Source organism: Podarcis cretensis, assembly GCF_951804945.1.
Source record: "Podarcis cretensis genome assembly, chromosome: 5".
Classification (NCBI taxonomy): domain Eukaryota; kingdom Metazoa; phylum Chordata; class Lepidosauria; order Squamata; family Lacertidae; genus Podarcis; species Podarcis cretensis.
Genome location: NC_137174.1, coordinates 5,858,620 through 5,878,368, shown reverse-complemented (window position 1 = coordinate 5,878,368; position 19,749 = coordinate 5,858,620). Strand labels below are relative to the sequence as shown.

The window sequence follows — 19,749 nt, the reverse complement described above, 5'->3', positions numbered from 1 at the left end:
TATTACCTACAGTCTGGAGAATAATAGCCCCAGAAGGCTGTACCATATGATTATACTAAATATATAAATCAGCCTCCAGCCATTTAAGCCAGTTTGGAAAATAGTACATATTGTAATTTTTTTTAACTACCAGAACAAAAATGAAACATATTGCAATAGACTGAGTCAAACATCAGAAATGCTTCTCTTGTCCAAATTTATTTAATCTGGATTTCCCTCCTTTTAATGGCTGTTTCTCATTAGCGCTTTCATTAATAAAATTTGTTGAGTTCATTCTTTGATCCAGACACCCTTCCCTTTTATGAGTCTCCCCCCCCCCCCAACAAAAACCTCAGCTTGCCCTTCTGGGGTGTCTGAATAAGTGAGTCCTACTGTTCTACTAATGACATGGGTAAACTGAATTAAATAAAAACATGAATCCTTGGCATTTAAACGTCAACCTAAACAATCCCAAATCACCCACAGAATGTGCAAATTAACCTTATGTTTTGGTGTGTTTTCCCACAGCCACACACTCGAGACAACTGCTCTTTTGTGGCAATTGCCCTACATTTCCCTCAACTGTTTCACTTCCGTTATCTCCGCACTTTGCATCCCATAATTCATGGGGATGGATTAGTGCAGCTATGCATATGAGGTCGTGAATGTGGGATAACCTCTGTAGAAAAGGGTAATTCTGTACTAACAAGTAAGGGGCGAACTTCTGCTAAGGGTACTGGGAGGAAAATAACATTCTCTGGTTTTCTAGTCCAGTTCTCAAAAGTTCTGCATGCAGAAGTAGAAAAACAAGCCAACTCAAATGAAGTGTAGATGAAGTAACATAAAACTTGGGATTTATTCTTTTATTATTATTGATTAAATTTCTGAACCACATTTCATACGGGAATCACAGGGCAATATAATACAATACAAAAACACAAAAATGCATACCATGGTTATAAACAAAATTTAGTTTGTGTGCTGAACTGATGGACTAATAATTCATACCCAGTCGTCTCCATGCTTGGTTAGATTAATTGTTTCTTCCTTCTTCCTCTGCAGGACAATATTTTTAAGCTGGAAGATTCACATTTTGAAAACGGCAGAGGAAAAAGCCCCTATGACCCCAAACTGCTGACAGCTTCTCTTTTAATAGGTAGGATTTATTTATTTATTTGTTTGTTTGTTTTCATAAAATAGGCTTTATCTATAGGTACCTGCTTCTTCCTGTTCCTGGTGGTTATCAGAGCCTCTGCTTCCTTATTGCAACATCTTCCCAGGGAGAAATGGAATGTGGTTTTGTTTGGCTGCACCGCAAGTGAAGACACGCTTAATCCTACACAATAATAGCAACCCATAATTTCTGATGATAGACATGCCACTTGGGAAATTCCAATCTTTACAATAGTGCAATCATTACACTATGAATGTGAACTTATGGACAATGGCAACGATGCAAAATTCTGGTTCTTAAATCATGCACATGGTCTTTGTGTTTAGGGCAGACTCTCCCCTTCAGATTTTCTTCACTGTGTGCTTCTCCCCATGCATAAGCAGCTGCAGGAAGGAACATGAGAGGGGGAGCAAAGTGGCTGTGCCATTTTCTACCCCCTTAAAGGTAAAGGTAGAGGACCCCTGACAGTTAAGTCCAGTCGTGAACGACTCTGGGGTTGCGGCGCTCATCTCACTTTACTGGCTGAGGGAGTCAGTGTTTGTCCACAGACAGTTTTTCTGGGTCATGTGGCCAGCATGACTAAGCCGCTTCTGGCAAACCAGAGCAGCACACGGAAATGCCGTTTACCTTCCCGCCAGAGTGGTACCTATTTATCTACTTGCACTTTGACATGCTTTCGAACTGCTAGGTTGGCAGGAGCAGGGACCGAGCAACGGGAGCTCACCCCGTCACAGGGTTTGAACTGCCTACTTTCTGATTGGCAAGCCCTAGGCTCTGTGGTTTAGACCACAGCGCCACCCACATCCCACTCTACCCCCTTACCCAAGAATAATTCTGGGAGCCATGGTGCCTGAATAGGCTGTAGAAGGTTCCTGTTCATAAACCTCACAGGGTCCTGCCCTTGCTAGAAAATTGTGGACATGCAACAAAATTAGAATTTGAACATGTGTGGAGGCAATTGGTATTTCATTATCATGAAGGCACAGGAAATTCAAAAAGTGATTAGTGGCTTGATGTTACTTGAGCAACAAAGATACGCATTTTAAAGAAAGAACATTGCTCCCTATTTTCTAGATGTTCTTCAGGGGACGGAAAGCATTTCAATATGAGTTTCTCTTCCTCTGCACTTAAGAAGAGTAATTCTGACTTTTAACCAACCCTTGATGCTTTTTCCTGCCTCTGAAAGTTCAGGTGATTACTCCCCTGAGGTCACTGCCTTGCTGCAACTTGCACCCTATATTTACTCAAAACAGAAGGGAGAGAAAGTACGTCTGAAAAGACGGGTATATAAATTAGTGCCTGGGGCAACTTTAATTTGTGATGCTGCTTCTCCAGAGAGACTGACTTCCCTATTTGCATTAATATTCAGTCAAGAAAGAATACGATGACAAGGGCGTCTTACGCAAACCTCATGGCATGTAGCCAAATGAAGTCAATGGAGTCTTCTCTGTCTTCTCACATTCCTTTTTCATGTGGACTTACACTAATACAATGATTTTGGGTTTTTGGGGTTTTCCTCTCATAATCTCTTTTTTCTTTTTTCACAAATCCTTTCTTCTTGTGTGGAAGGCATATGGAATTGGAGGCAAGGTGTTAAGGAAGAGAGAAATCAATATGAGGAGCAGAGGTGATGGCTTTTAACGTTATTCAGTAGGACAGAAAGCTGCCTTATATTAGGTCAGACTATTCACCCATCGAGCCTCATATTGTCTATTCTACCTGAGGGGGCATCCACATTAGTGCCTTAGAGCACAATGAAGTCCGCCCCCCCCCCACGCACCAGTGTGTTTCACAGCTCTTTCACCCATGGAAAAAGGTAAAGATAAAGGACCCCTGGATGGTTAAGTCCAGTCAAAGGCAACTATGAGGTGCAGCAGTGCTCATCTCACCTTCAGGCCCGGGGGAGCTGGCGTTTGTCCGCAGACAGCTTTCCAGGTCATGTGGCCAGCAGGACTAAACCGTTTCTGGTGCAATGGAACACCATGATGTAAACCAGAGCGCACATAAATGCAGTTTACCTTCCTGCCACAGTGGTACCTATTTATCTACTTGCATTGGTGTGCTTTCAAACTGCTAGGTTGGCAGGAGCTAGGAAAGAGCAATGGGAGCTCACCCCATTGCACAGATTCAAACTACCAACCTTTCAATCAGCAAGCCCAAGAGGCTCAGTGGTTTAGACCACAGTGCCACCCGCGTCCATAGATATTCATATCAGTGCAGCATGCACTTTGGCTAGAGATGAATGAGCAGGGGAGGCTGGTCCACTTGTGCACCACCAAGATCTCTCTGTAATCAGCCAACCCTCCCTTGCTTACCTTCTAACATCAAATCTATCCAGGGGGTCATTGTGACTGTCAATCTTATACTTGCAGGAATGAGGAGGATGGGGACAAAACTAGAATCATCCAGCTGAACCTGTTATGATTCTGGCTCCCTCTTCTGTTTTTGCTCCTTGATTCCCATCCCACCAGTCTCAATGGCCATCATTCGCCACTGCAAATTTAGAACAGCTTAAAGATTTCAATCCATGTGAAGTTGGTTTAAGAAAAACATGCATCAAACAGTGGTATCTTATCAGCTCAGGCAGGCAAACTATTGAGCAGTAGAATCCCTAATCTGTCCTGCATACTCAATTCCAGGTACAAATATGGGAACTGGAATCTCAGCTAAACAGGAACTTCCCCCACCCCCAAGCCACGTCAAGCCAGGAATTGAATTTTGTAACCTCAAAACATTTTTAAAATACACAAATGGGCACACTGCTGTTTTTTTTAATCACTCCTAATTCAATAATATTTTTTAAATGTTTCATAGCTATTAATTCCTCTGCCCTAAATGTTTCTTGCTCAATCTCCTTCCAAATGGTTTTCATTACTTTTAAGAGCTGTTCATTTATGATAACTGTTACTCTGGTGTGTTGAGCAAAATGCCAGCTGTGGCAGAGATGTGCACAGCTCTCAGGCATCATTTAGCTGCAATTCATTATTAATAGGCTGCTCCAAGCGCATCTTCCCTGTGCATGTTCATGAGGAGGTCTCCACATTAATTTTACCTCAAATATGAGAACATTTTAAAGACCAAACAAGAGTAAAGGAGGAGGGAATTGCATATTTTTCTATGGTACTTTTGTAATGGAGATTATTAATTAATGAACAAAGCTAAGGTTACACAATCTGTTCTTCTTTAAGGACACAACCTAGGCTTCACTTTAGCAAGCTCCACTGAATTGTGGAGCAGGAGCTCTGAATCTCTTGTTCAATGCCCATTCGTCCCAATGATGGATGTGCAGAATAACTTTCCTGTGGACTGTGCCCATTCAGATTTGAATCTCCTAGCGTTAGATGTATATAGAAATGTTTGGACTGTATTCCACTAACTCCTACTCAGATTAAAAAGGTAAAGAGACCCCTGACCATTAGGTTTAGTCGTGGCCGACTCTGGGGTTGCGGCGCTCATCTCGCTTTATTGGCCGAGGGAGCCGGCGTACAGCTTCTGGGTCATGTGGCCAGCATGACTAAGCCGCCTCTGGCGAACCAGAGCAGTGCACGGAAACGCCGTTTACCTTCCCGCCAGAGTGGTACCTATTTATCTACTTGCACTTTGACATGCTTTCGAACTGCTAGATTGGCAGACAGGGTGAGCTCCCATTGCTCGGTCCCTGCTCCTGCCTACTCAGATCAGACTCCTTTAAATTAATGAGCCTAAGCTAGTTACGATTATTAACTTCAGTGAGTTAGATTAGCATCAACCAGAATATAAAAACACTTGACGCCTTTGGTCACACCATAAGTTAGTGAGAACAAAGAAAACAGCCTTGAAAAAACAGAACACATAAGAGAGCTTGCATCAGCTGTAGTTACTTTGATATGGAGAAAGCTCTCTGTGCTTGGTTAATGAGACACAGAGACTGTGTGACTCCCTTTCTGCTGAGGTTCCAGTTCCTTCTGTTCCCTTCAGTTACCAACTTCCTGGGGTTGTTTTGCTTAGCTCCCTCTGAGCCGTGATGGTGTCCATAACTTAAACAAAATGGAAGAGACTGTCAAACAATAGTAAGTTTATAAACCAGCATAAGGGCAGCCAACACTACGTGTTAGTCCCAAACTCTAGGGAAAACCCAATCTTTGCTTCTAATATTCTCTAATATTGCTCACAATGGTCAATTCAATTTTTTAATCAAGCTGAGGAGAGTTTCAACCAGCAGTAGCCACCATACACAGAGCAACCAAGCTTGGGATATTCCCATGCAAGCCCTCTAGTGCATTAAGTTCAATGTTTTTCAGTGGGCACCTTGAAAGGATTAAGCCTTGCACCCATGACATTCAGGCTGGGCAACACATTGGCTTCTTCTAGGATGTCTTCCCTGAATGTATGGATACCTTTACTAAGTTCTTTTCTGACAAGGACCATACATATCCATGCAAATTATTAGGGCAAGTAAATAAAAAAAAAAGTTTTTGGCTCTTAATCAATACCCAAGATATATGCAGAGTGAGACAAGAAGAACATTACATGACCTTTCAGCCAGGAGAGACCTGAATCCCAGCAGGTGTTCAGGAAAGGTGCTTGAAGGAACTATCTCTCTCTCTCCCTTACCACTCATATTGTGCATCCTTTCTGTCGCTCTCTAACATGGCCAAGAAACAAAATCCAAGATCCATGAAAACTGGACCAGTATCCCAGAGTACACCTTTGGATTATCTCCCATAGAAATGATTTTTTGCTATGGGGAAAATGAAGCATTGGGATTTTGTGGAGGGGGCTGCAGTGCCCCCTCCACTAAATCGTGTGGGAAGGATGGGGACCTCAGTGTCTATCTTTGCACAGAGCACAAACCTTTCACACACAAGCCCCATAACGTATAAAAAATACTGCAAACGTCTGGTTTTAAACACACACACAAGTACTACATGCATATACAAATGCACATGAATGAATATATATACACACACACACTTTGGCTTCTGAAATCTCTTGCTCTGGGTGACCTCTTCCCCTCTTTGACAACGATGAAATGAAAGCAGCCTTCTTGTCTTTCCCTTGATTTATATTGATTCCTCCCAAGTCTCTGGAGAGAGCTGACAAGCAAATGGGGGTAAAGTTAAGTAAAGGCTAACAGAGGCATCAAAGGCATTTTCTCAAGCACAGTACATAATAAGAGCTATAATTAAGTGATTGTCTCTCCTTTTAAAAATAGCAAGTGGCAGATGAGACAGAAAGATGATAAATAGGTAATTAATGTGCTGTTCTCTTTCACTCGATTTTGATTATACCTCCTGCTGGGGAGAAGAGCCTTGTTGCTTTTAATCTCCTTCTCATTCCACCTATTTCCACTATCATGTTTTCTCCCATTCCGACTCTTATGATGCACAGCCCTGCTTGCAGCCTTTCAAGGGAAGGCGGCTCAACTTTCCCAGCAGGCATGATCAGACATGGCTGCCCCGCCATGGAAATGTATTCTAAAATTGGCATGGAAAATACGAGCATGCCTTGGAACTAATAAGCTTGTTTCCAACAAAGTCATATTAAATTCTGTCGAGGGCATTTGCTGGGGCCGTGACAAATGGAATACCTGAACTTTAATAACCAGTCAATTCATTCCATGATTTTTGCTTTGAAAGGCAAAGATCCTTATTCAGCGCTCTGTGAGCCTTCCTAAAGCAGAATCAAAGCAAGCACGGTCATCCCAGTGTCAACTGCAGTTCCCTGTAGACTAAAGAAACAGGTTCAGCTGTGGGCCAACAGGGTTGGCCTGAATCTCTGGCAGACCAGTTGCCAAGACCCACTTGCTGTGCTTCCAGGGGATCTGAAGGGGTCTTCAGGCACCCAGAAGCATCTGGGCAGAAATCTGTAGCCAGAACCCTTGAGTCCCCAAGCCAAGTGACTGCTGGCAGCCAGAGGCATACCTAGGGGTTGGCCAGAATGGCCCCACCAAAGGAGCAGGCTCAGGGATCCCCAAAATCTCCACTCTGGCTCAGAGTGGCTAGGTGTAAAAGTAGCGACTGGAGGGAATGAAGGAGGCAGGGAGGCAGGCAGACTGACAAAGGAAGAGCAGAACAGACCCAACACCGTTGGCCACAGAAGTCATTGGCCAAGTGGGAGAGGTGATAAAAAGCCAACTTTTTGAGTTCCTGGCTCATGGTCTCTTCTGGCTTTGGAGACATCTTCTTGCCAGGGTGTGTGTGTGGCACCAATACAGCTCCTTGCACAAGGGAGCCTAGGTATGCATCTGTGGTATGCAACTACATTCCAACAATCTGCTTCAGTTCCTCAATCTTGGTTCTGGGAAAGTATCAGGCTGATCTTCTGTGTTTTGCTAGAGCAATGTGGTGCCTTGCTTTGGCTCCTGCCTTGTTGACTTTCTTTCCACTCCCTCTCTTGTAGACCACCCATTGACCTTGGTCCCTTGGCCTATTCAACAGAATTTGCAACAGCTAGCTGCTTCTGTCACAGTCCATAGACATTTTCCATCATCACTGTAGCCTAATCCTGCGATGGCACAGGCGCAAAGCCAATGCCGTCTGTGCACAGAGTTGCCCATTTCAGTGAGTGGAGCGTAAATTGTGCGCTTGGGAGCTCTGAACCACACATCCTAAAGTGGTTGATGTTTAGAGGCATCTGTCCTCGGCGTGTCTTTTTTGCAACATGGAAAAATTTTTCCAAATTGTAAAGTGTGGCACACGGGCATGTTATAAAAGATGGATAAAGGAAGGAAGGAACTGTGGTAAAAAGGAGGGGCTTTTTTGATTGTAAAAGAAATGAAACAAACTAGAATCATAGAACTGTAGAGTTGGGGGGGGGGAGCCAAAGTGTCATCTAACCCAACCCCTCAATGCAGGAATCACAGCTTAGGAGGGGGGCAAAGAAGAGAAAAGTACGATGTCAAAAGAAACTCTCAGTGAGGAAAGTCCAAAGGAGTGTGTGCTCTGATTTGAGATGGGAGATGGATTGAGGTTCGACAGGAAGTGAGGAGCTAAGTCTTTTGTTGAGGCTGACACATTTCCTGTCTCTGAGCTTCAAGGCAGGCAGCGCTTATCACTTGGACACCTCTGAGATTCACCAGAAAATAATGTTGCCCACCTAGATGCTTGTCTCCTCCTCTAAATAACCAGGCATCATAAGCAAGGCATATATTGGCAACACTCCCTCCTCAAGTTTCTCTGCAAAAAGCTGGAATGAAAGAGGTAAACACGGAAGGTCCTGAAATGTATATGTCCAGACCTTTGCCCATGCAAATAGCTTTCAACCGTCATGCGTGTCGTGCATTGGCATTCTGTTTGCTTCTTTGTAATAAATTCCAAAAGGTTCACTGAGTGGCTGATATTCCGTGCAATTTCATGCAATGTTACAGATGGTGAGCTTTATTCTGGAACGGCGGCAGATTTCATGGGCAGAGATTTTGCCATTTTCCGTACGCTGGGGCACCATCACCCAATCAGGACAGAGCAGCACGACTCCCGGTGGCTTAATGGTAAGTCAGGAATATCGTTTATCCACTTTCCATAGTTTTAAACGATGGCTAATTAACTTTAATGTGCAACACTCATTCACAGTCGCTCAGCACCACATTGGTATTGCCACAAATGAATGAAACTAATTGGGCTTGATTTTATGTGTGCTTTGATTTTAATTCCATTGTTATTTGCAGAGTGTGGATTTTGCCTTAATGTGGAGATGGGCAGCTTCTGCATTATTGAGAGCTGCTATATTCTGTGAACTGAGAGCCAAAAGTATGTTTTCCTCTGCAAACCAATTCCCTGCCCCGACATCCCCATGCACTGTGGAGTCAGACTGCATAATAAAATTGGCACATTTAGCACTAAGGTCTTCCCAGCTGTGAAGCACATGGGCTCAGGCATATGATCACATGCCAATATTTAGATGTACATGTTTCATACAGATATCAAAACGAGAGATAAAACATTCAATTGTAGAATGTCTCAGCTGCTTAAAGCTGGGAGACATTTTTGTTCTGTTCTTCATCAGCAAAGCCATGGGTAACTTCTTTTCCCATATCTTGATTAAAATTTGTGAGTCTCCAGGAATCAGATAAAAATCTATTTAGGGGTTAGTTCTGGTTCATAGGCCACCAGTTAACTATCCTGCCTTTAAACCATGCTGGAAGGCCTAAGGTAGCTCTGCTTCTGCAAGGCAAGCAAATTTCCCTGGGGGAAGTTTCACCACAGACACAGAAAAGGACTGCCAGTGAGAATTGCATTATTGAGCAAGCAGTTGATATCAAGTCCCCATTCTCTGATTTTGAAAAGACCTTTCCTGTTTCAGTATAATCTGTTTCAACTCTAAAGCTCTCATTGGATGATCTCAGAAATTATGTTGATTGTTTACATAGACACACCAAACAGAAAAAAGTAGATCATTTTTTTTCCTGAGCCAGTCCAATGGGATCTGCTAACATTCAAGGATGCATCCATTTCCAGCCTTAGAATAGCTCGTTTAGCAGGATTAGCTGAGTGCAGTGCAGTTACCTGTGGATTAAGGTTGAGCGTCGGCTGAGATGATAGTTGAAACTTACCGTACTTTTCTGTGTATTAGACAAGGGTTTTGTACTCCAGAACAAAGTAAAAAATGGGAGGGTAGTCTTATACGGGGGGGGGGGGTGGACTGACAATTGGTTGCATCTGTGAGCAGGATCTAGCTATTGGGTGGGTGAATGGTGTCTTCCGCAAGGGCTGCTTTGCAGTGGCGTAGCGTGGGTTGTCAGCACCTGGGGCAAGGCAAGTAATTTGCGCCCCCTAATCCAGGGCAAGGCAAGTAATTTGCGCCCCCTAACCCGGGGCAAGGCAAGTAATTTGCGCCCCTAACCCCTAACCCGCCGCCGCTGCCAGCTTCTTCTTGCTGCTGCCTGGGCTGGCCGGATGTGGTTCTCTCCCGCCCTCAGCGCTGCGCTGGGCGGCCGCTGCACTGTCCCTCCCCCAGATAGTCGCTCCCTCTCCGCTCCGCTGCACACCGCAATGCACGCCTGGCACCCTCCCCCTCCACAGTGGGCGGCGACCCGGCAGCTCGGATCGGATTCGCACAGCCAGCACTGCAGTGAGAGAGAGTGAGTGAGCCAGATAGGGGCAGAGAACTGCAAGTGCAAGCGCGCCCCCCCCCCCCAAATGTTGCGCCCGGTGCGGCTGGCCCCCCCCTGCACCCCCCACGTTACGCCACTGCTGCTTTGGATTGGCTGCTGCTTTGTCAATCAGGTGGGCTATTTGTGGATGCGTAAATGGCTGCTTTGGATTGGCTGATGTTCTGGGAATTTGGCTTGCGTCGCTTGCGATTGTTAGCATTGGCCAGTTGGGTGAGTGATATTCGGTTCAGCATCCCCCCACAAAAAAATCGCTCAACAACTGTGGGTACCCCCCCCCAAAAAAAACCCTCAACAACTCTGGTTAATTCTCCCCCCAAAAAGCTCAACAACTCTGTGCCATCTCCCCCCATTTTCTTAATTTGAGCCCCCCCAAATAGGGGGCATCTTATACATGGAAAAGTATGGTATGTGATCTGCCTAATGCAGCCTCCTCTAGTGGGTCAAATGCAGCAGACAATGAGTTGAACCTGATGGAATAATTTGGGGAGGGGGCATAGAGCTAGCCAGAGAGGGCTGTGGTATGAGGTGATTCCCAGATAGAGACTGGAGGGCAGCATTTTTTGGGAGGGGGGCCAGCCTGCTGTTCCCCACCACCACTGTGTTCCAGTGGCCTTACAGCATCCTGGTGACCCTAGTGTGGCCTTGAATGCCTGGCCTTTGAGAGCCTCTTCTGTGGCTGTGGCTCAACTCTTGGGGCAGAGCTGCCATAAGAGCCTCTTTGCAGAGGCGTCACTATTGGGAGGGGGATCTAGATCAAGGGAAGTGATAGTGCCACTGTATTCTGCTCTGGTCAGACCTCACCTGGAGTACTGTGTCCAGTTCTGGGCACCACAGTTCAAGAAGGACACTGACAAACTGGAACGTGTCCAGAGGAGGGCAACCAAAATGGTCAAAGGCCTGGAAACGATGCCTTATGAGGAACGGCTAAGGGAGCTGGGCATGTTTAGCCTGGAGAAGAGGAGGTTAAGGGGTGATATGATAGCCATGTTCAAATATATAAAAGGATGTCACATAGAGGAGGGAGAAAGGTTGTTTTCTGCTGCTCCAGAGAAGCGGACATGGAGCAATGGTTCCAAACTACAAGAAAGAAGATTCCACCTAAACATTAGGAAGAACTTCCTGACAGTAAGAGCTGTTTGACAGTGGAATTTGCTGCCAAGGAGTGTGGTGGAGTCTCCTTCTTTGGAGGTCTTTAAGCAGAGGCTTGACAACCATATGTCAGGAGTGCTCTGATGGTGTTTCCTGCTTGGCAGGGGGTTGGACTCGATGGCCCCTGTGCTCTCTTCCAACTCTATGATTCTATGATTCTATGATTCTATGTGAAGAGGCAAAAGGCAGCAGTGGAATTGGGACTGTGCACACCAGTGGAGCCCAGAAAGTTCAGATTTTGTCACCGCCTTGTCCCTCGCCTTCCACAGTGATGCCCTTGCTCAGTGGAGGAGGAACCCTCTCCAGCACCCGGGGCGGCCCAGCCCATATGGACTGCGCTTGTGCGGCATCCCATGCGTGCGCACTCTGTATGGAATGCCGCACAAGCACAGTCCGTACGGGCTGCCACTCGCACGGGATGGCCATACGGGCTGCCGCTTGCACGGCGACCGTACAGACTGCTGCACAAGCGTCATCCTGTATGGACTGTACAGTGGTGCCCCGCAAGACGAATGCCTCGCAAGACAAAAAACCCGCTAGACGAAAGGGTTTTCCGTTTTTCGAGGCACTTCGCAAGACAAATTTCCCTATGGGCTTGCTTCGCAAGACGAAAACGTCTTGCGAGTCTTGCGATTTTTTTCGCTCCCCCCCCCCTTTTTCTAAGCTGCTAAGCCGCTAATAGCCGCTTAGCCGCTTTGCCGCTTTGCCGCTAATAGCCGCTAAGCCGCTAATAGCGCTAATCTGCTAAGCCGCTAATAGGGTTGCTTCGCAAGATGAAAAAACCGCAAGACGAAGAGACTCGCGGAACGGATTATTTTCATCTTGTGAGGCACCACTGTACATGTGCGGCGACCATACGTTTGCGTGATAGCCGTATGGTTGCCTTGCAAGCGGCAGCCAGTACGGATGCCACACGAGCAGCGCCCATACGGACTGCAGGCACCCTTGGTCGCTGTACAGCTGGGGGGAGGCAGGGGCCATCTTGTCACCCCTCCCAGAGTGGCACCTGGGGCAGCCCGCACCCTCCGTCCCCCCTTCCTACACGGCTGTTCCTTCAGCTCCGTCCCACTGTGCAAACTTCACCTGCTCTTCCTCCTGCTCCTCCTTGCACTGATCCGGACCATGCTGTCAGAGAGGAAAGGCCTTTTTATTTTCAATAGCCATATGCAGCCCCGCACCAAGCCCCAGACTGGTGTCTTCTTGGGTTCCCACTTGCATCTTTTCTCAATTCACACTTTTCCTTTGTGCTGCCTGGGTGCCTGCTTAGCTCAGTTTTCCTCCCAGACTCTCAGGAAGGCAGACAGTATCTCCCTAAGTGCTGCTGACACCTATGAGCTCTGCATCCCTTTTTCTAAAATCTTTCAGTATGTTTTGGAGGTGGCATTTCAGCCATGTGGGTTTGATTTGCTTCAAGCCACATCTCTAGGCAAGTGCTCCTGCCACACCTTTGGGTTCCTTAACGCTCCAGCTGCAGAAGTCGGAATCACAAAAGCTCTGCCTCTGAGAACCAATTGCTGCCCACTGTCACAAGGAAATTCCACAATGGCTTTGGACTTGTACTGTAAACTAAGGCAGAAGCAACAATGAGGGAAGGGGGGGGGCAGGAATGCCTTTTAATTCAGCGGGCACCCTGTGCCAGACGTAATGACTCACTGATTGGGAGCCCTGTAGGCGCTAACGCAATATAAATAACAACTATGAACCTCTGCCAAACATATGGCGCTGCTCTATGCTAGCATCATGAGAGCGGTGTGTGTGTGCCATTTGTGAGAAATACTTCGGGAACAGTTATTCCTTGGTTTTACTTTCACTCTAATTTTAGTCAAGATACCCGGACTTCAGAGAATGTCAACGGGTGAAAAGGGAGATTTTTATTATTATTTTTCTTTTGGCTTTCTGTGGACCTATAACCAAAGAATCTTCCGGAATACTATCTTAACTCTCCCCAGCTGATTGATCCCAAGGAGAAACTGCCCTAGCTTAGTCATGCAAGTAAAAGCTGCTTTTGTGCTGTAGATCAACACACTGACAGCTGAGTCAGGAGGATTTATGCAGCGAGAGAGCGCAAGCATTGTCCACTGTCCCCATGGCTCAGTGCCGAAACTGTGGCATTCCCCTCTCTCCTTTTGAATTGCGCTCACCAGTCTCTCGGCGCTGAATGTGAGAACTGGTTTTTCCCAAGTTAGCACTAAGGATGCATCTGAGAGGATCAGGAAATGGAAACGGCCTGAGGACAGAGAGGGGGTAAGATTACCTACCCAGAGCTTCTTGCAACCCCCTCTAGAAATCAAAGCCTTTAGAAGCCGGAAGCTTTTATGGAATTCAAATGTGTGTATCTCCTCTGACTTACCAAAGGGAGGCTATTGGGTTATACTCCTTACTCCACGTGATGCCTTTAGAGTAATAGTTTTCAAACTCAGGGGACCCTTTCCAGGTCGATTTGTCTGCCCTGTGTTACGGTAAAATCTGGGTGCGAGGCTACTCTGCCACCCAGCTCGTCGGACTAAGTCCGCGGGTCCCTGCGGAGGAAAATGAGCTCAGCCGGAGACAGGAGCAAGCTGCAGAAGATCCAAGTTTATTGCGCAACAGGTTCAAGGCGAGATTGAACAGTGAGAAAGGGGTGACATGAACTTTTGAAACTTCCCTCCATGTCCCAGAATACAGTGCAAAATACATCCCAGTTACATCATGAATACATTAAGAAGAGGTTGGGTTACACAGATTACATCATGAATACATTAAGAAGAGGTTGGGTTACACGGATTAACATATGGAGGAGGGAGGAGGAATATGCAGAGTTGGAGATATGCGCAGATAAACACTTCCTGAGTACCGGTGATGAGAAGACAATGGTCCAAATATGTATAGTCTGCCACCTGGCATTGCCCGGAGGAAAGGCTTGGCAGAGTGATTTGACAGGATTAGGGTCTTGACACCTTGCTTGAGGGATTATGGAGGACAGGGGAGGTGTCATGGAGTCCTAGAGAAATTGAGCAAATTGGCACGTTGGGTTTCTATGAATTTTATAGATTTTAGTCCCTTTTGACATTGACAATTGGAAATAAATGGATATATTGTAGTGAAGAAGAAGGTAAAGAAGATATGCCCCCCCTTCTGTATCACCTGGAAACCCAGTTCATTGTACAGCACTTTCTAGGGCAAGTTCTAGCATGCGCTGTGCTCATGCAAGAAGTCAGCTGTCTGTTAGGCCTCTCTTTCTGCAGGCTGAAGGGGCCATTAAAGTCCTTTCTGGCTACCTTAGGGAACTGAGAGATCTCTCTTCCCCCCACCCACATGCACACTAGGGAGGGAAGAATCTCTCAAGTTTGGTTCCTCGGTTTTATCCAGTGGTAAATAATAATAATAATAATAATAATAATAATAATAATAATAATGTCCCATATCTGCATATGCATGAGGTTGTTTTTTAAAAACAACAGCAACCTACGAAAATCCATATGCATTTTCATGTACACTTCTACTCTTGCTAATTTTAACACAATTTTTGCAAGCAATTTTCCTATAATAAAATGCATTTTGCACATTATTTTTTACTAGCGTACACTTTTTTTGTATGTGCTTTTCATTAATGTGCACATTTTTGAATGCATTCTTTGGCTGAAGAACTGCATCTCCATTTGGATTAGTTTTGAAGGAGAACTGTGTCTCACTTCATATATTCCTTCAGGGAAGACATAACTGGTATGTTTGCATCAAAGTGCAGATTGAACATATTCCTCCCTCATCCTTAACACACACACCCAAACTTTTTTTTTTGCAGTTTTTACTTTTTTTGACAAAAGGGTTCTTAATCTTTAGACCGACAGCTTTCACTGTAAAAATCTTAAGCTCAGCAAATTTCAATATTAGGGGCAGACAGATAGATGTTTTTGTCCAACTCCCTCCACTTCGCTCTGCAAGGAAATAAATGGTTGTATTCCCTTTATGCAGAGCTGAGGTTTTTTAAAAGAGAGAGAGAGAGAGAGAAATGTTATGGGATTTTTTCATCATGTCCTTGCTTTTTATTCAGTTTTGTAAAGCTTCTTGATGTTTATACCATACTGTCTATGGCTTTAAAAAAAAAAACTAAGTGGGAAAATAACCATGCCAAGTTCTCCAGAGACATCGTCCTTAAGCTGCTGAGTACTATAGAAGTTGAGTGAGTATTCAGTGAGAGAGAGGGGGGGAATGCCCTCATAATTTCACAGCCTTTGAGATGGGAAACATGGCCTCGATCCTCAGTCGTACAGCACTTTCTAGCAATATTTTTCAGTGACTTCCTTTGATGGATGACTATGGAATGCTCCCATTTCTGGATCCGTTGATCCCTGAGCACATTTTGAGAGCTCTCTGCTACCTTGACTAAGTCATCTGAAGTTACACCCACTGGGCTCCTGCGTGTTTGATAGCTGTGTCAGTTTCTTGGCTAGCTCTGCCAGGCAGTCCAAAAAGAGCCAAAGTTGCCAATGGGAAATGGTTTCCCCAGTATATTTGAGTCAGACGCTTGTGCTAAGTTGCGGTTTATTCCTGAAAACAGGGAAGTAGTCTCCAGACATAAACAGAGAAGTGAATCTTAACCATGTTGACTTCAGTTGGAGAAGAAGCATCATGGGCGACGACATCACTGGATCTTGAATGTCTGACTTGACTCCCTCCCCCTCCCCTCCTTCTTCTGTGACAATTAGTTTAATTAGCATTGACCTCGTCAATATGAATTTCCTCTTTTCTGGCCACCATTGTCAGAGTCTGGTGGGCATTAAGAGATTTACTGTTGACTGCATAATTGGAGTTCATGTGTGTGGTTGAAGTGAGTGAGGAGAATGGCACAGAAAACAATGCATGTCACCGTGGCGCGATCGCCTCTGCTGACATCGCTCTCAATAGCTCCCCCTCTGTGAAAACAGGGACTGTTTGCAAATTAATTAGTTTCTGGCAAGAGCCTGATTGTTGACCCAGAGTTTGTAGAGTGGAAGAACAATCAGATTAGTGTGTTCCATACAAAGGCCCAGGGTGACACCGGTGTGTGGTTTGCCAAACAGGGTAGGAAATGAATGGAGTGAAACAAATTCTTCTTTGGAGACACCATGGCAAAGGTTAAGTGTGATGTGGCGGGAGCGCATGAGCCATAAAGGTGGGGTGGAGTGGGGAAGAGATGGATTAGATATGTTCATCTGCATGAAGCTGGTTAATGCTAATTGACTCGTGGAGCAGCAGAAACATGAATGAGTGTGAGGCTCTGCAATGGGGTATGTCTCCTAAACGAGCAGTAAAAATTGTCCCAAAGGGAAATACAAGAGAGGCAGAAAGGAAATGCACACATTCAATCCAAATTTAAGGATTTTGAAATTAGTTTAATTGCCTAATCCCTTTCCTGCTCACTCAGAAGTAAGTCTGTCTGATAGCAGAACTTTCAAGTGCGCATAAAATTGCAACCACAGTCTGAAGCCTATGGGCACAATCAGGTAATTTTAATTAAAAACAGCATAGTCCCCGATTGCTCAAATTTGTATCTGTGTTTTAATACAAATACTAAAATAATTTGACAGGTAATTAATTCTGTAGTAGCAGCCAAGAAGCTTGCTCCTATGATGGGTTGGTTTTACCTTTTAAAATGTGTAGGTATACTTCAATATTACGTCGAGCATTTATTTTACTGGAATTGGTACGGGGTTGTGTAAAGTTATTTAAGTGGCATCCCATTAGTCAACCTTTAAAATGATATTTGAGTGTATATGTTCAGTCTGAAAATTATGGGTGGACAGAAAGAGAGAAAAAGTATTGAGAAAATGGAAACAAAAAGAAGACAAGTTCTGTTTCATTACCAGAAACACCAGAGCTTGCCTCCTTTTTGAAAATTACCAGCACCTGCCATGCCCATACTTTTCAGAAACACTTGAAATACCCAAATATAACTGCAAAGGCTACACAGCGAAGACCTACTGTGCTTTTTCATCCTTCCCATTCATTACACAGGTCAGCTTCCTGTTGAATTTTGCCCAGTGTGATGTAAAGCTGCTATTTGTGAGTAGCAATGAGCTGACAAAGCTTATTTGTCAATAAATTCAGTTCCTCCAAAAACATTAGGATGATTCATGTGGCAAAAAGGAGGTCACCACCTGGCAACAATAGACAGGAAACAGGAGATAACATTCCCAGGGTGCAAACTTTGCATTCTTTTCCAGAATAAAACTTTCATGTGGTTTGCGCCTATGGGGTTTTATGATTCATACTTGCAGATTATTAAAAATACCACACCAGAATAAATATGTTTTAAACACACTTCCATAGCTGATGGTGGGTGATTTCTTCAAGTAAACACTTCAAGATATTCACCATACTCTCTGTTTACAAAGATGAGCCTCCAAACCCATTTTGGATTCCACCTTACAAGAAATGCCGATCTAAAGTAACCTGCGATTGGGATTTAAATCTTCAACCATTTTAATTAAACTGTTTCAATAGGATTTCATTGTAAGTGATTTCATTGCAAGTATCCTTTACTGGACCAGAGTGGCTATTTTTAAATTTTGTGCACGTTCACCCCACTTCACCTCCAATATTTTCCATGACTTGCATAAAAAAAAAGAGTGAATATATTTTTGAATTCAGTTACCAAGAAATCTAGACAAATTAAATTGTGTGTGTATGTGTGTGTTTCTGTACTTATGTCTGTGTTTAGACATAGACCATTGGCTTATCCTATCCTTCACCAATCACTCACCTATAAGAAAGGATGCTCCGTCGTGGAATAGTTCTTCTCAGGACAGAGTGTGCTCAGCTTAAAAATATTTCCTACCCTGTGGCAATCTATTATTCCTCTAAATCTTGCCACTTATTTCATTAAGGGAGCTTTGTAAACAGATATTAAGTTGATCCACATGTACACTGCAAAGTGCAGAATAACAAGCTGAACAGAACACTATAGGGCAGAGATGGGCAAGTCCGCCTACTGGCCAGATTGTTACTGACTCCAGCCCAACCTCCAGCCAAGTTTGACAGGTGGGCGGGGTCACCCACGTGTCAGTCACCTGACACCACTGTGGTGTCAGGTGAAATTTTTTTGCCTGCAGTTTGAAACCAGACCATGTGGGCAAATGCAGTCTGCAGAGCACCTACCAAGGTTCGCCACAAGATTCAACAGTCATTGGGTAGTCAGGTCTTACAGAACACTTTGCAAGGGGCTTCAGAAGACCAGACAAGGAGCTGATCATCAGGTCTGATTGCTCAGGGCTTGGCAGGTGCCATCCATCAGCAAAACCCTTTGGGTTGAGCCAGGTAGAAGACAGCAGGCCCAATAAGTTGGATGAGAAATATGCATATGAAAGTCATGCATAACAATGCATATAGGAACCACGGCAGTGCTTTGGGGGTGAGCATTTCCCTATGTAAATGCACAGCACAAGGAGCACACCCTCAAGTAGAAGTCAATGGGATTTGCTTCTGAATAAACATGAACTGAATGCTGTTCTCAATTACAGATGCCTGCCTTTTCCATTAAAGAAAGACAACAAATTTGCAGTTACAGGATAGCAGCGGAAATATGACTGCAAATTTCCTTGTGTCCTTTGAGAGCTGTGCTGCCTTTTCGGCTTAGCATACAACGTGATTTAAATTACAGCTTGTGCCGAGATGTGTCATGGGATTGCTCTCCATGTTTCAAACTGTTTATAGTTCAGTGAGCTCAACCTTCGCCATTCTGAAAATCAAATAATGTCATGGATGATATCAAACTCATAGTTGGTATGAGATTGCTTTAAAACTCGCTTGCATTTAAAGCATAAGAATCTGTGTGTGTGTAAATCTTCCATTGACGAATGCTTTGAAACTGAATTTGGCCAATGCATGAGGGTTTTGACATCACAGCACATTGATGGAAACTAAATGAAAACATATCCTTGCGGACCTGAATCAGCATCCATTCAGACAGTTGTGCTATACAGAGTTTTGAATGCATTTTTGGAATGTCAGTTTATACTCCGAATCAGAAAATAGCTTTTGTGTTGATGTGGTTACCTCAGAAACAGACCTAGCTTACACACACAACCAGGGAGTTTTTTGCAGCCGGAAGTCACTGGAACTCAGGTGGGCGCCATTGCCATTCTAAGACAACAGGGGAGGCGTTTGTGGTGAGTTCCAGCACCTCTTTTTCTAGGAAAATAGCAATGCATACAGCAAAATGAGGTGGTAATATGGGAATCACCCCCTTCGCACTTCATATGCTGGAAACAATTTTTCATGGTTTCCTATGTAAAACAAAAATAAGCATAGACTGCCTAAAATGCAGAATTTGCAAAGGGATGTGCTAGAGCTGTGGTTAATTTTCTCTCTGCAATAACCTTTTATACCCTTTAAGGGT

The 19,749-nt window shown here is 44.6% G+C and overlaps 1 protein-coding gene across 1 annotated transcript in view; it reads left to right on the top strand.

Moving 5' to 3' along the window:
* Positions 1-19,749, top strand: part of SEMA3A (semaphorin 3A) — a 190,841-nt gene that overhangs the window by 123,669 nt on the left and 47,423 nt on the right. Inside the window, exons 5-6 of the mRNA XM_079975176.1 lie at positions 1,042-1,135; positions 8,502-8,621. Of these exons, the coding sequence (XP_079831302.1) occupies positions 1,042-1,135; positions 8,502-8,621 (214 nt within the window). The remainder of the gene's footprint in view (positions 1-1,041; positions 1,136-8,501; positions 8,622-19,749) is intronic.